At 40.0% G+C, this 16,822-nt stretch overlaps 1 protein-coding gene across 2 annotated transcripts in view; it reads left to right on the top strand.

Annotated features, from left to right (window-relative positions):
- The window catches only part of LOC149577752 (uncharacterized), a 282,798-nt gene that overhangs the window by 137,309 nt on the left and 128,667 nt on the right, over positions 1-16,822 (top strand). For both annotated transcript variants that reach the window (XM_089825533.1, XM_089825524.1), the window contains one exon: positions 7,763-7,810. In XM_089825533.1, coding sequence (XP_089681659.1) covers positions 7,763-7,810 — 48 coding nt within the window. The remainder of the gene's footprint in view (positions 1-7,762; positions 7,811-16,822) is intronic.

The raw sequence follows: 16,822 nt of genomic DNA, 5'->3' as shown, positions 1-16,822 counted from the left end.
CTGCTAGAATTTGCTATCCAATCAATCCGACCAATCCACCAGCCTCACCAAGGTTATCCCTTTGACAGAGCTTTGTCTAGGGTAATCTAGCTTTGTCACTTGTTATCCCTCATCACCTTGAGCTAAAGGTTGGGATCCACAAGTGGTCAATCTCGTGTCATGCCCATAGGATCATTAGTCTATCCTTAGGTTGACACAATCTCCACCAATCCAGCGCATAGGAAAGCAAAACTCTCACTTTTTGACAGCATGCCCTTGAAGTCTTCCATCCACAGGAAAGCCAAAAATCTCTAGCCAATCCTCCTTAGGTTTGTCATGCAACTTTGACTCTCCCTAGGAAATCTTTCATCAGCTAATCCAAAATCTGTGCTTAACCCAAATCCAACCATGAGCTTCCGTGTTCATCCATACGCAAGACCCCATCCCCATCAAACTCATCATCAAAGCATGAAGTACCAATCCTATCATGATGTGTTTGGTCGCATTGTCCTTGCTCCCGCCACCTCCTATTCCAATGATGATGAAAATCTTGTTGACTATGACGGGTATATTGAAAGCCTTAGAAACATTCCCCCAAGCATCCCCCAAAATCCAAGAGTTATTCCAAACTATCTAGTCATGCCATTTGATATTCCAGCTTCCCCTCCATCACCCAATCAACCAAGCTTCCAATCTTCCACCCCCATCACACTAGCTATTCCTGTCAATCTACCTCCACCTTTGACACACGAGTCTCCAAGGAATCTCCTAGAGGAAATACAAGAAAATTTTCCTCCAATAGTCGATAAGCCATGTCATCTAATCCAACCATGTGAAGTAGTCAGTGATGAAGCTTCCCCATCTATAATATCACCTCCATCTCCCATAGCTATCATCCCCATACCATCCATCAAATTGCTTAAAATCCTTCCACTTCCCGCAAGCATCAAAATCCCACCACCTATCAAATCCCTCCAAATCCTATCCACATCGTCTCCAAGCATTTCCCAAATCTCTCGTAATGACCCTTATGCATCCATCTTCTACTCACCCATCTCCACTACTGAATCCCCCATCTATCCATCCGCTGCCTTTGAAGAATCCATCCCTTCACCTCCTATCGCACCATCCACTCCAAACCAATCCTATCAAGATCCTGCCCAAAAGCATGTTGACATCCCCCAAAGCATAAATGAAGATATCATCATACCATGTCTTCCATCCATAGTGCAGTCACCATCTCCTCCATCTCCAAAACCTCAAGCCATATCTCCTCCACTACAAGATATCTTGTCATCCCACCAGCTACATCAAGATCCTATCCTTCCATCCCCCCCGCTCCATGCTTCCATCTTACCACCTATCCAAGCTATTCCACCATCTATAATCTACCCTCTTGGTTCACTTACATTCATCCACGGTGGCCCTCTCTTAGCAGAAGAATTAAGAACAGTATCTCCCCATTGCAATACACCTAATAAATCACTTCTACCATTTTCTGCAAGCAAAAAGTTTCCTCAGCTTGTTCAAATGCTCAATCGATGGCATTATCAAGGTCAAGGTTTAGGACCACAAGAGCAAGGAATCAGAGAGCCTATTATTGCACAAAAAAATCTAGGATTTCATGGTCTTGGATATGTATCCAAAGGCTCACCATCTAAAGGTGTTGGTACACCACACCCCCAAACCAAGCCTATCTCCAAGCCCACCATGCCAGCCTCCCATCACTTCTTCAAGAAATCTTATGTCATCCCCCCTCCACCATCTTTGCAACCCAAAACAACCTACCATATCCCCCCTTCATCCGCTAAATCCATTTTGGGTCCCTATGTCCCAAAATCTACCATCCTCCATCCTCCTATTAGCCATCATAAAAATCCTATTCCATCCATTCCTATGCAAGATCAACAAAGGCACATATCAGGGCACATCATCCATCATCATCCCCCTACATGCTCTTTCATATCCTCTCCATCTCACAAAGCTTCTCCTAACCATCTTCCCAAAGCTTACCACAGCAATGTGAATGCCAACTTCAAAATGCATAAAGCTAAAAATCCACATCCTAGGCAATCATATGTCTATTCTAAAAGACATACTCCAAAAAGGCAAAATCCAATCAAAGAATGCAAAACAATGCAAAAGCCTATGAAAAGAAAATCCAAAACCATGTGGATCCCCAAGAAAAAAGTTGAAACCCAATGCATAAGGGCATCCACCATTGCTAATCCCCCATCTAGTGACTCATGTCCCCCATCTCCTAACTCCATCTTGGGTGCTTATATCCCCAAGCACGCTTCCACAAATCCTCCATCACGCCCGCATCTACCATCTATCCCCCATATGCTCTTTTCACACCCGTTCCAACATGTGCCAATGTTGCTCTTGCAAGCATCCCCATCTCATGCTCCTTTCCAGCATTTTCATCCCTCCATCTCCTACCATCAATCCCATCTAATCCGATCTATTGCATAAATCACACATCCGGTGTACCAACAGCTAGCAACAAAATTGAACATTCCAACAGCCAGTGAAAAATCCCAAAAAAGCCAAAATAGCTGAAGAAAGCCAAAATCATTCCAGCTAAGTCCAAAGTCAAAAAGTCAAAAAAGAAAAGAAAAATAAAGCGTCCACTGGTGAAAACTTGGCAATTCAAGTGCCTTGGACAAGTACCATGATGAAAACTTGGCAAACAAGCGTCATGTGTAATCCCACCATCCCCAGCTTAGCCTATCACCCTCATGCTTTTGGTCATCTCTTGACATCCAACTCCATCTTCCAATCTATCCACCTATCCTCCATCCTCTAGCTTCCATCTCACACCATCCACTAATCTTATGCAGCTTCAGCTAATCATCTCAGCTATCATCCATCTCTCTAGCCCCTTCAGCTTTTTCCATCCTAGCTTCAATCCTATCACATCCATCATAAGACCTCCTTCTACATGTTATCTTCTGATTGGGGGCACTATATTCCTTGGAGATCTTGTCTTGTCCATCCTCCCTTGTCATTGGTATCTAGCTCTAGGCTATCCTCATGCAAACCCAATGTCATCTCTTTATATCCATCATAATCCTAGCTATCTACAATCCTATCCAGCCATCTCATCCTACTCCTCTAGCTATCCTTGGTCACAAAATCTCTCATCATCATTGGATGCATCCTGCCAAATCCATATCTTTTGCTATCACCCCACCCTTAGCTTTTGCATCTTGCACAACATCGAACCATCCCGCTATCCTATCATCCTGAGCTTTTGCCTGCTTGTAACTATCTTGGTCAGCTTCAGCTTGTAAATATCTTGGTCCATCAGCTTGTACATCCTCTTTAGCTTAGTACCATTGTATCTATCCAGCTTTTGTGTTCGTTCCTCCTTGATTAGCATCTTGCACACATCGCACAACCCTTGGTTAGCTATTCCAATGCATCCTTTAGCTAGATCTCCTGTCACCAAAGTGCTATCCTTCTTAGTTCAGCTTGCCAGACGCATCACCCATCCAGATCCATCAGCTTAGGTGCTCTCCGATAGATCCTTGTAGGATATAGCTTTCCTCATGTCTGATCTTGGTCCGTTAGTACCTCGTCCTACCCATCTCGTTGGCAAACGGTTCTCTTTTGGATTTTCGCTTTCTTTTGATTTGGAATCTTCCCTTTTGGGTCTTGAAAAATCTTTTCCAAGCAATCTCCTTGTTCCCTCCTCAAGGTTGCCACGATCTTCCATATCATGGTATGCTGCGAATGGGGCAATTAGAGCGTAAGGTCTTGATCAGGTCTTTTGCTTGTTTTCTTTTTCTGCTGGTGGGTTACCTAGTGTCGTTTCCACGTTGCTTCCTCTGGGATTCATGTGTGATATTGGGGCAATCCTTGTGTTTTTTTTTTGAGTCAGTTCGTTAGTCCTCTGGATGGTTGGTAAAAAGGCCTTGATGTTCTTGGTAACCCTGGCAATTAACCAACAGTCCTATAGCAAATCTAATGCTCAACTACATGGTGGTACTTCTCTTTGAAGTATCCCCCCGCTCAAAAAGCTTCAATGGATTCCCTTCATCTCCATTATTCCCCATCCATATCCTACATCTGTTGCTCCTACCCCAGCTTATGCATCAGTATCTCTTTGAATCACTCCTCACGCTTAGCTTTAGGGATCCACAATCCTAGTCTTAGGGATCCACCAATCCAAATCAATCCACCAAGCCTCATCTTTCGAGATCCACAATCCTAGTCCTAGGGATCTCCGAAACCCATCTTCCACCAATCTAACTCTTTGAAATCCTGTTGCATTAGCTTTATAATCCCCTCATCCATCTCCCTATCCTGGATTCCTTTTTATAGCGCTCCGCTCCTTCATCCTCCACCTTCCCTAAAGTCTTAAGCTTGCTTCCTCTTGTGCATCTGATTCTCCTTTATCATTCTCCCATAGTGAGAGTTTGAGCTAATTCAGCCCCTTCTCTTTGCCAATCTGAGTTTCCTTGCTCATCTGAGATTCTTGTACTTTTTAAGAAGCCATCGAGCCTCGCTTTCTCTCCCCGCTACCTTCTTGAGGGGGCATCTTGCAGTCCATTCTCTCCTCTTCTGCTCTAGCCTTGGGCATCTTATTTTCTTATCTTTGATGCCATGCCACTTGTGGCATCACATCAAAGAGGGGCAAAATGTAGACACCTAAAAACTTTTAGAAAATAAAGTATTTTTATTTTCTGAAAAAGTCCTGATGACATCATCATTTATTAATTAATTAATTAATTAATTAATTATTTAATTAATTAATTAATTATTTTTTATGCCATTAAATCCCTTTATCTTAATTAAAAATATTTAATTAAGGAACCCCTCCCAAAAATGTTTAAATCTTATTTAAACATTATTTCTTTATTTATTAATTATTTAATTAATAAATTGACCAAAAATCCTAAAATAAATAAAAAATTTATTTTTTGCCCAAAACTTGGCCAATTTCCTTATGACCAATAACCTCTTTCAAAATTTTCTAATCCTTCTTTAATTTCGATTAAAGGCTAATCTCATCATTTCCTACCCCTAATCCCAACTCAAAATATTTAATTAAAATTAAATATTAATCCTCATGTTTATTAAAAAAGTTTTAATAAATATCTCCTCAATCCCAACCCTTGAAATAAATAAAACTTTATTTATTTCCTAAAAATCTAATTTATCCTCACCCTAAGAAGTTCTAGACTCTTCTAGAAAGTCTTCATCCTCATCTTAGGAAATTCTAGACTATTCTAGAAAGTCTTTATCCTCATCCAAAATCTAGACTCTTCTAGAAGATGTCTTTAAACCTAATCCTAATCCCCTCCTAACCTTGTCACATTCTCTAAACATGGGTTAAAACTTACTAACCCAAGCCAAAGTTAACAAATATCTCCTCCTTCACCCACCCTCATTAAATACCATCCACTTGCCTATCCCTAAGCTAATCCTAAACCATCCTAATCCATCCTCTAATCATTTGCACAAGCCTAAACAAGCTTAAAACCTTCTTAATCAAGACCAAGTCGAAATTGCTCTCATCACCCTCAAAATATCTCAACCATAAAACTTTATGAAGTCCACTAGGTCATAAATGACTCTTACAAGCCCTTTTATTGCTCTTACAAGTCATTATGAGGGTCTTTATGAAGATTTTATCCCTTGAGCCTCCTTTGTTGACTCATCCTTCCCCTTTCCTCCATCCTCTCACCATGTGACATGTGTCACTCTTTGATTGGCTATAAGGAAGCACAATCTATGTGCTCTCCTCTCATGCAATCTGAGCCCTCCATAAGCTTTTTCCCATCCTTGCATCTTAGCCCTCAAACCCTCAAGCCTCTTGCCTATAAATTGGATCCTTCCCTTTTGCAAAATAACACAATCCATGAAGTAAAGTTATAATGCTATTTTGAGAGCCAAATCCATACTAAAGCCATCTATCCACACCAAAAATCCACAATCATCCATTGAAGCCTTTGGAAGCATATTGAGCATACATCCTATCTATTTAGACAAAGCCACTCAACAAGAGAGCTTCTCATTGAGAGAGTCCATTAATGGCTCATATTCTCAATTGAGAGTTCATCTTAGTCTATCTTGAAGTTTATGAATTTTGTTTAGTTTGTAGAAGCTTTATTTAAATTTGGTTTCTATTAGCATACTAACATTGCTCATATACAGTTTTCATGTTTCTTAACTCTCATTATCAAGGCCTTGTTATGAAATATTAATGCAAGTCAGTATAGGATTTAAGTGTTGATCAATAGGGGAAGTTTCACTATTTTGTTAACAGTTACGTGTTTAGTATTTGTAAGATTTTGGTGCACCACCTATTAGATAAAGTTTTGTTTTAGGTTTATTTCTACATCTTTCTCCCTTTTCCTACCAAGTTCATTTCATTTTAGTTACAAAAGCTTAGGTGATTATTCCAAGGAGCTGGCCTATAACTCGGAGATCCACTCAGTTTCAGAGGAAAATCCCACTGCTTATGAGTGGTTCAACGTTACCTGAAATTTCCAGTTCTTTTCATTGAAACTGGTTGGGTGCAAATTTTAGGCCTTAACATTTACCTTGAGTTGATCCAAGGAATAGTGAGAAGGGGTAGCCTTTCCTTAAAGGTAGGAGCAACTCTATCTCACGTTGTGGCTGGTCTACCTATTTTGCAATTGGATTTTAACAAACTGTCGGTTGCAAAATATCCACCCAACAGAAAGTTTTTCTATTGGTTTGATAAGAATGCGTCTGCTATATAAAATTAGGAAACCATCTATAATAGCTGGTTTTATTAAAAAAATATTATACATCATCATTATTACATGTTAGGTATAGCTAGTTGTAAAAAATAATCAATATTAGTCTCTTAGTTACAAAACTCTTACCCAATTTTGGCAAGAAAGGTTCAAACAAAAAATAGCAACAATAAATTTACTTAGAAATACTAGAATAATAAAAAAATGACCCTCAAAACCTTAGGTGCCAATCAACAATCTAGAATATGTGTAAATCAGCCTTATTTGAATAGTGTGGCTAAGACTTGGATTCAAATAGGATGCATTCAAATCTGCACGGCTTTAGGATACAAGAACAACACAAAGAGTGTCTAAAACTGCATATTTCTATGACCATGTTAATCTAGCAAATTGAGAATATTTCTATGGTATAACTTGCATAAGGACATGCTCACCAAACTTCTCAAATAATTTTAATATTATTCACAAAAACCCAAAATCAAAATCATTACTGAAAGCAAACTGAGGCATCCCTAAAATCATCGCACCCAAAAGATAAGTTATGAATATGATGCAGAATGAAGTACATTGTCAATCCCCAAATTAGATTGTATTGAAAACTAAGAGGGCTTTTTTCATGTGAGCTTTCTAATTTGTCACTATCATATCTTATCTTAGTTATTTCTATTTGAAGTTATTCAATCTAAATTATTGTGGAAACTTGGATAGAAATTTGTGTTGTTTAGGTTTTCTTTAAAGAATAAAAAATGAGCCTAATTGCATGTTGGTATTAGTTTTGGGGATTTCTTGATCTTTGTTCTCATGGAAAATAAGCTTAAAAGAATTTCAATGCAACAATGCAAATTGAACAAGTACTGATATTTTCCAACATTTCCTTATTGAAATATTATACATTATTTTAAGTCTGCTTTTAATTGCATTAGTCACCAAACATACATAAGTTTAAAAGTTTAAGTCAATTTCATAAAATAATGCTTTCATGCACAAAGCATATTGGTGATTTTTTTTAGGGTTTCAACATGCTCATGGTCTCAAATTTTGATTTCTAGGTTTCAAGTATTGGTGTTGGTGATAGTGTGCAAGCTATTGACAAAAAGGTATGTTAATTCTCTCTCATGCAAGTGTAACCACTGTGCCCCTCCTTCACTCCACATTACTACAAGATAAAGTGTGTCTTTTGAAAAGTACAAACTAACTCTATTTATCTGAACAGCAATTGTAACTTCTTTTCCTTTGTACTATCACATCTTAGTTTTTCAGCTAATAATTATTGTTCTTGATGATATAACCAATATGCTTTTCTTGTATGTGTTGTTTTGGTGGCTTTTTAGTGTTTATCCTTACAACATGCAAGAGGCTTTTTTGTTCTCTTCTATCATCCATGCTACTTCTATTCAAAAATTGTAATGATCCCCATAATTCCTTTTTTGGTTCAGTCAAATAAGGATTAGAGTTCTGTATCTTTTCTTATATTGTCGAAAAATACTAAAAATAACATGATGGTTCAGCCTCTATTAAAAAGGATCTCTCAAATTATGGATGATTAGTTATATAGTTGGCCAATCTTAGAGGTCATGATAGAAAGTGCAGAATTTTTTTTAATTTTAGAAGTATTTGTTGGGTGGATATTTTGCAACCAACAATTTTGGGTAAAATCTAATCACAAAATAGGATGACTAGCCACAGTGTATGAGATAGAGTCTCTCCTACCTTAAAAGGAAGACTCCCCCTTCTCATCGTTCCTTGGATCAACTCAAGGTAAGCAAGAAGTTGAGAGATTTTGTAAGGGGTGTTACCACTATTCTATTCTCTTAACTTTCAGGAAAGAATCCACTTACCCGCAGAGTGAATAATGGGCAAGATGAAACCTCAAACTACACTTTTATCTAAAGTTGTAAATGGTGATACCGATAAACTAACACTAACTCAAAGGCTAGCTGAAAGCATACCAATTTGACTCTAAGTCCTGTTTTAACCTATTCTATAAGAATAACCTCTAACATTGAGGTCCAAAGACTTCCAGAAGTAGGGAATTCTACTATTTTTCATGAATTTGAGATGGTAATACAAGCTATAGTCAAAACTCCTAGTCTATGTGTTACCAAAACCGCTCCCAGTCAAAGCTTCAGCTCCGATTGCTTCTTAAATCACTATGCTGTATTATTGAACACACAATAATAACATGAATCAAAGACAATAGGCACAAATTGCAGTCAACGCTTCTAATTTGCTCTATTACAATTGCTTTTAGATAAAGCTTCAAATCCAATTGTTTCTTTTATTCACTTTCTCCCAAATTCATGCTACACAATCAAAGTTATACTTGCACAAATATGGTAGAGCTTTCTTGCATACAACAAAAGATGATTTTTACAATGAGGGGGCACTCCTTTATATAGATATACGAGTTGAGAAAAAGATGGAGGAAAAAGTGGGAGCAACTCAACCAACTTTGACATAGTCTAACTAAAAGAGAGTTTATAGGGTTACATGCAATTCACATTACATATAATTACATTTTTTACGTAATGCATCCTCTTAGACCTACAAACATAAATACAAACAAAAAATAACAATCTCAAAGGTTGTTTTTCAGTGCCTTGAACTTGGCGATGACATCACGCACTGTAGGAAGATCAACAATCTCCATTGTTTTTGATATGGCTTCAATTCTCATTGCATTTGCATATGCTAATTGTAAAACCTTGGAATTTATTGCCAGAGAATCTAACAAGTGCTTTGCCGAGGATTTATACAAGACAAACTTGTTCATCGTGTGCGAACCAAAGTCTTCAGAATACATCAGCGTGAATCCCGATTGAATATTCTGAACTTACCCTTTCAACTACAGTGAGATTACCTTGTTCATCAAGAACTTGGCATCCCATTTGTTCCATATCACAAGTAATACCTGTTTCAACCGCTTGACAATCTCCAAGGGTTGCCTTCAACTTTGTAATCAGCTTCCTCAATGCTTCTTCTTTGTAGCCAATAAGTCCTTGAAATATGAAGAACATGTTACATAATGGAAGAATGTCACATGAGACCAAGGCATCTAGGTCAAATTTTGCAATTTCATCCCAATTATTGAGGATTTCTTTCAAATCATTTGCTTCTCGAGTCAAAGAAGAGATCTAGTTTTGCTCCATTTCAATCTTCTCTTTGACACACCTAAGAACTGCAAATATCTCCGTGATGGCTTGAACTCCTTCAAAGATGATTTCTCCTATCCAAGACTTGGTAGCTTCAATCAGCTTTCTTTCCTTGGATGTCTGAGACATAACAACACTTTAAGAAGATTATTGCTGAATGACTTCATTTAGGCAAGAAACCTCTTGTTTGAGTTGATTTTTCTTCTCCCATAGCTCATGATTGCTCTTTGATACATAAGCTAATGCATCTTGAACATCTTGTAAACAACTTGGACGTGACTATTTCCCGATTTCAGCCTTAGTAAATTTATAATCAGAACGAGTAAGTTCTTCAACAAGTTTGTCCACCAAGGGCTCAACAACTTCAACAAATTTGGTTTTCTCTGAATCTACCAAAATCCTTGAAACAATCTTATCTTTCAAAGATTTGGATTTGGTTTTCTTGACAGGGAGATTATATAGAGGTATAACCACTTTTCTTCTCTTTTTTGTTATTATGCTCAACCATGTGGGCAAGTTGAAAATTTCATCCGTGGAAGCAGGTACAATGGAGACCATTGACACTGATCCAAATTGTATCTCCATTGTGACTAAGCAAGATTCAGATTGCACAGTTGAAGGCATAGGAGCATGTTGAGAGGACTCTAATGAAAAGCTCAAAACCCATCAAGGATGTATCAAGTGTTTACCGTACGGGTAAATTAAAACAATGCATACAGACAATGGAACATGAACAGTAGAACTCTTTAGATTATTCGCATATGCCAAAAAAGTACATTATGCTTCATAAGATCTATGATCAATGATAGAAGATTTACAATGATCCCAGACGGGATATAAATACTATCCGCCGAACCTTCCCGAAGGAGTCCGTCGGCCACAAATATTATGTCTGCTACAAACTATTTACCCGTCGGCTACAAAAACACCGATGACAATCACTCCGTCGGCTACAGAAACATCGCCGACAATCATCCCGTCGGCTATAGAAACACCGACGACAATCTAGTCGGCTGACACCATCCCCCCAAAAAGAAAAGTCGTCTCTGGACGACAATTACAAAATATCTGAAACAAATTAACAAACAAAATACGTTAACAGAGTGACTACAACAAGAGAAATCTGTTTCTATCACATCACTTCCACATTCATCCCGTTACATCTGTAGCCTTTGCTAACACAATACTGTCTCCTCAATGAAGCTGACCTTGATAGCCACCTGTGTTGCTTTCTCTGTTTTCAATTCCTCGGTACCCTGAGCCAAGTGTCGCTGCACTGCCTCCAATTGGATGATTAGCTCCTCCCGAGCTCTCTACGCATCCACCAAGATAGCCTTCTGGCCAACACCTACTCCTAGTGCCTCTAGTACATAGACCCTCCATGCTTGCAGCAGCTTCAAGTCTTCTCAACTGGTAATACTTCATGACTGATACCCGCAACGACTAGGGGTCCAGGGGGCAACGCCCCTGGCGGGGTTGAGGGGCAGCAACCCACACAAAACTGTATGGAACACACTGTTTCTGCCATTTTCTGCCGATTCTACACTCTTTCTGGCAACCACTGATGCTTCCCCTTCCCTTTGGCATCATCTGCTACTCATTCCGAACAACTTGAATCTATCGCCCTTTTTTTTTTTTTTAAATATTTTGAAGCCATCAAACTAAATTCAATTCATGTTATAGGGCATCTATACAACCCGAGATTCGAACCCAGGACCATTTTGAAAACCAAATAAGTAATATCACAACCCCCTGCAAGATTCAAACCCATGACCTTTCCCTTCTCCCTGACCATATTTTACAGGCAGTGCAAGCTCAAATTTTACATGACCATATTTTACAGGTGGTGCAAGCTCAAATTTTACACTTCTGCACAAGAAGAAAACTCCATGAATCTTATCTTCTTGGCAAAAGCACTCTTCATCATCTCTTTAAACTCTGCATAGTTCACCATTCCATCGCTATCCTTATCAACTTGGCGGATCATAATTCGACAATCTCCAGCTGTTCGTCCTTCCTTCAACCCTAGCGAACACATAACAGACTGCAACTCTTCAGCAGTTATCAGACCGTCGCCATTTCCATCGAAAACAGCAAAAGTGTCTGCCAATTCTGGATCTTCCTCCAAATTAGCAGCCCCTCCTCCAACCTTACTAATATCCTCATAAAATATCACAAACTCCTCACAATCCACATTGCCATCGCCATTTGCATCTACCTGTTTAATGGTGGACGAAACCTCCTCTTCTCCAATCTTTAGCCCGAGCTTCTGAAGCGACTCCACCATTTCCTGCTGGCCTCCGAAGGTAGAGAAGAAGCTGTGGAAGACAATGTCCAACAGACAAGGGCAAGTCGCGGAAGGACAATCGCCTGCGGGAAGACACCAACGCTGCGAAAAGACATCCGCTCGCGGAAAGAGAAAATAAAACCGCCCGCGGAAAAAATAAGACAACCCCGCGAAAACCTCCCTCGAATAAGTGCCCACGAACAGATGCCCCCGAAGCACCTCCTGCAAACAGGTGCCCGCGGAGCACCTCCCACAGACAGGTGCTAGCAGCCAGATGCCCGCGGAGCACCTCCCGCGAACTGGCTTTTAAAAAAAAAAATTATTTTTTTTTCTTTTTTTTTGACAAAAAAAAAATTTAAAAAAATAACACCTCAATTTTGCCTCCATGCGTCGCCATTTTGCAACGACAACGACAAGAGAATCAGCTGATCATTCTATGACGGTGATGGCGATGGCATCTTCTTGGCACGGTAGGATCTCTTGACTGCGTGAGGTACCTCTTGCCCATCCAACACACCCAACTTTACCACTCGATTGTCGTCGACCTCCCGAATTTGATATGGTCCAACCCATCTTGCCTTAAACCTTTCCTGTTTGCTTTCATTTTGATTGTTGTACTTGAGTACCAACTGGCTCGGCTGAAATCTGTTGAGTTTGTCATGCCACGCCTTATGCCTGTTTTGTGTCACCTCCGTCGCCCACTATGCCTGCGGTTGTCCCGCATCTAGCTTATTTCCTTGCCATCGGTACCCTTCAAGTAATTTTATGGTACGATGCATTCTTTTCTTCCTGTGTGGTTCGTTCACTATGTATCGAATGGTGGGATCTTTCTTTTTTCTAGTTTTGGACTATGTTCTTTCCCTCAGTTTCAGGCGTAACCGCCTTTCCTTCTTTCGCTGCTTTGTATTCCTTCAGACACTCATTTTCCTCTTTTTTCTCACCTTCGTCGACCCTTAGAATATTACAACTTGGAAACAATTCGTAGTCTTCTATCTGCCAATGGTAAAGGCCATTCACCGAGTCTAGGTCGTCATCATTTGATCCTCCTTCTAGTGTCAATACTCCTTCGTCGTTCGGTTCCATTCTCCTCTTTCCTTCGTCGTCACTGTCACCTTCACCTTTTGAGTCTGACGATGCTGCCTCCTCACCTACCATTTGTGTGTGCACGTCAATTATGAATCTTTTGCCTCCGCGCTCCATTGATAGGGTATTTCGTTTCCAATCATGTTTTACTTTTGTTTGCACCAACCAAGTCCGTCCGAGAATAGCATCATATCCTTTTCTTTTCAATGGAATAACCACAAAATCCAATAAAAATGGTTGCGTACCAATGGTTACTGGTTGCGCCCTTAAGGTTCCCAACGTTTGATCCCGTGCTAGTCTGCCGTGAGCAATTGGAATGTAGGTGGCCACAGTGTCGGCTTTCCCAACTTCTTCCAAGTATCCTCCGACAACACATTCACGCTGGACCCTCTGTCTACAATTGTGTCTGTCAGAACGTTTCCCAAAATCCCCATCTCGACGACTGCCAGATGTCGTTCGGACTTGAGTGCCAGTAGCATTGGGTCTGTTGTCATCACTTCCCTATTGTCCCTTCCTGTGTCCTCCGTTGATTTCGAAAACGGTGTATGATTCAGAATGGTCGTCCGTAACTGGGGCATTGTGAGAAGGAGGTCACTTATCTTGACTAGTATCTCCGTTTGTAAGATCTTCCGTACAATGTTTTGTTTTAAGAAGTTCCTTGCCAAGGTGTCGGTGATGTCCTTCAACTGAGATGTCTCGGCCGACAATGCCTTTCCAATTTCCGCCTGTGCTTCCCCCAATTTTCTCTTTTCCTCCGTTGACAATTTTGCTTGCCTTCGCGTAATTGCCAGAACCTCCTCTTCATCCGTGCCGATAGTGATCAAGTTTACTCTAGACTTTGGGCACTTGGCATCTTCATGGTCGCCGGGTCCGCACCATCTGCATAATAATTTTAGTGTGTTTGCCGTTGTACAATCCTGCGCAAAATGACCCCACAAATTACACACTCGACATTGAAGGATCGGCCGTCCGTTGGCATCATACTAGGTTCGACTTCGGTTCCCATTATTATTGTTATTGTTTGCATTGTTGTTATTTTGCCCTCTATTATTATTCCTGTACCCTCTGGATGTGGCACCTGCACTATTCGTATTTCCACTACTGCCCGACAGGGAACCTCTTGTGTAAGAAGCACCTGCGGAGATCCTCTTGTCTTCATGTTAAAGGGGCACTCCTTTGTCGAATGGCCCATGATTTGACAAATGTCGCAGAATTGATTCTTTGGACAGGATCCTTTAGTATGTGTCATGTCCCTTTTTTTAGCGACATAACTTTAACAGGGGATTTGCCTATCATCGACTCTCGTAGGCAAATGATTATGGGAAGAGGGTCAATTTTGTCTTCCGATGGTTACAATTTTGCTCTCGAAGAATAATAATTAAGTAAGTGGGGCCTACTCGTTCTAATATTAAATTAAGGTTGTACTCTAACTTTATAAAGTTATTTATTTAATTTTATAAAGTTTAATAATTGAAGTACATCATAAAAGATGATTCCGGAAAACTTCCAGAAACTTCTCAGCAAAGTGAATAAATAGAGGACATAAGGCTCCCATTTGGACAAGCGATTTTGTGGATTCTACTATTTATCATATTGGAGCAATTTGTGGTCTCCGGTCTGCAAATTCCATTTGGTCTTTGGGAACGAAAACTCCCTTGGATCTGCATAACTGAGGGAGTGAGATATCTTCCGAAGGGTTGCACATTGGAGATGGTCTTCAGCCATTTCATGGTGGATGAATTAAAGAATCGATTTTAATTAAGATGCCTGAAGCTAGCAAGGTGGGCAAGGCAATGTGTTACAATTCAGAGGGGCACCATCCAATACGGAATTCACAGTAGCTTCGAAATTTTACAAGGATAATTTCCGCTGCCTGACTTCTCCTGAAGCTGTTTCTTTACAGTATTAGCGAACCCTTTTGGACCATCTCATCACGGGCGGAAGTCTTGAGGATTCATTAAATAAGAAAATTCGTGAGTTGAGAGTTGTTGAGCGGCTACAGCATAAGATCGGGTTTCAGGGTTTCACATCATAACTAGAGCATTTTCAAAGCACGCCTACCACAAAGATTTTCGAAACAATTGTCACAGTCAGCAAATTAAATCGCAACCTCCATTGGAGATTGGGAACAAACCAGTGTTCGTGCAGTGCCTCGGATTCTGTCAGACAAGAGTGTGGAGGGTATTACAGCAGATTCGGAATATTGCAAGATCATTTAGGAACTTCCGATCTATCAGTTCTGGCATTCCCTTCAAAGACGCGATTTAGCTAAGTCTGTAACTAATTTCAGCAAACATAAATAAAGATATATTGCCACGTGATTCCAGTTTCAAGGTGAATTTCCAAGCGGTGACCACGACCTCAATCTTGTTTGAAACGGCAGATAATCACAGGATCTCCTTGCGGGTCTGTAAAATGACTGCTTAACGCTAACTGTCCAAGGACGCGATTCGAACTTGCCCAGGTTCCAAAATATGCTATAATTATTTATCAGTGACAAGTGTTTTGGGTTAAATAAATGAGAAGTTTGTTTGCTTAATAATATTTTGTATTGATTATTCTCTATTTGAGCCGGAGTTTGATAAGGTGCAGCTTTTTCATTTAATAATTAAAAGTTCCCTAGAATGATACCAATTTTCGTTTCAATTTAGTAAGGCCTATCGGACTCTACTTACATATTGTTTGACGGTTTGACAAATTCCTGAGTTTGGGTGTCAAAATAAGCAATCATCCTGTGAGGAATATCTCAGTGGTATCAGAGCTTGTCAACGAAGTGTTTGACGAAATGTCTAACCCTTAAAGTTTGAGTTTTTGGTGTTAAAAAAAAAAACAATAACCTGTCGGGGTTATCTCAGTATGACCGTCGGTCTTGCACTCCGTGCACCACAGCTCACTGCTTTTTGGCTCCTTCTGCATGTTTTTAAACTCCTTCATCATGCGGATCATGTCCTTCTGTAGGGCACGAACCTTCTTACTGTTTTCTTCATCGTCGCTGCTATCACCTCCAGCAGGCTCGTCGTCATCCGAATCAGATGAGCTAGTCTTTGTCTTCTTTGTCTTCAGCTCACTTTCGAGGTCCATTGCTCTGTTATAAGCTTCCGTATATGACGACGGTGGCACAATTTTCATTTTCCTCCGCAACTTCGAGCGTAGGCCTTCCACGAACCATCTTTTCTGAAGTCCGTCCGCCGGTTTACTTTCCATTTTGTTTATCAAGTCTTTTAATTTCCTGGCATAAACGCGGATGGTTTCGTTCTTCCCCTGCTTAGTATTGAAGATCTCTGCTACAATTTCATTATCATCCCGCAACAGTTTAAATTTTGCTAGAAACTCCTTTTTAATGTTATCCCAACTGTTTAGCTTTTGTGGATGTATCAGTGAACCAATCAATTGCTACGCCCCGTAGGGTGGCCGGAAATTGCCTCATCCAGTCGTCTTCATCAGTTATCTCATTTGCCTTCTAGATCGTTTCACATGTTTTGCAATGTCGAATGAGATCGGCCATACCATCGCCATTGAACTTCGGCAGTTTTTCTTTTGGTCTCGCCATCATGATTGGTTTTGGTAAACAGGCGTTGCTCGGTCCT

The sequence above is a fragment of the Cupressus sempervirens genome, chromosome 1 (assembly GCF_028749045.1).
Source record: "Cupressus sempervirens isolate cs-2001-9-10 chromosome 1, ASM2874904v1, whole genome shotgun sequence".
NCBI lineage: Eukaryota > Viridiplantae > Streptophyta > Pinopsida > Cupressales > Cupressaceae > Cupressus > Cupressus sempervirens.
Note: the sequence above shows the minus strand (reverse complement) of the source record. Positions and strands in the feature narration are given on the sequence as shown.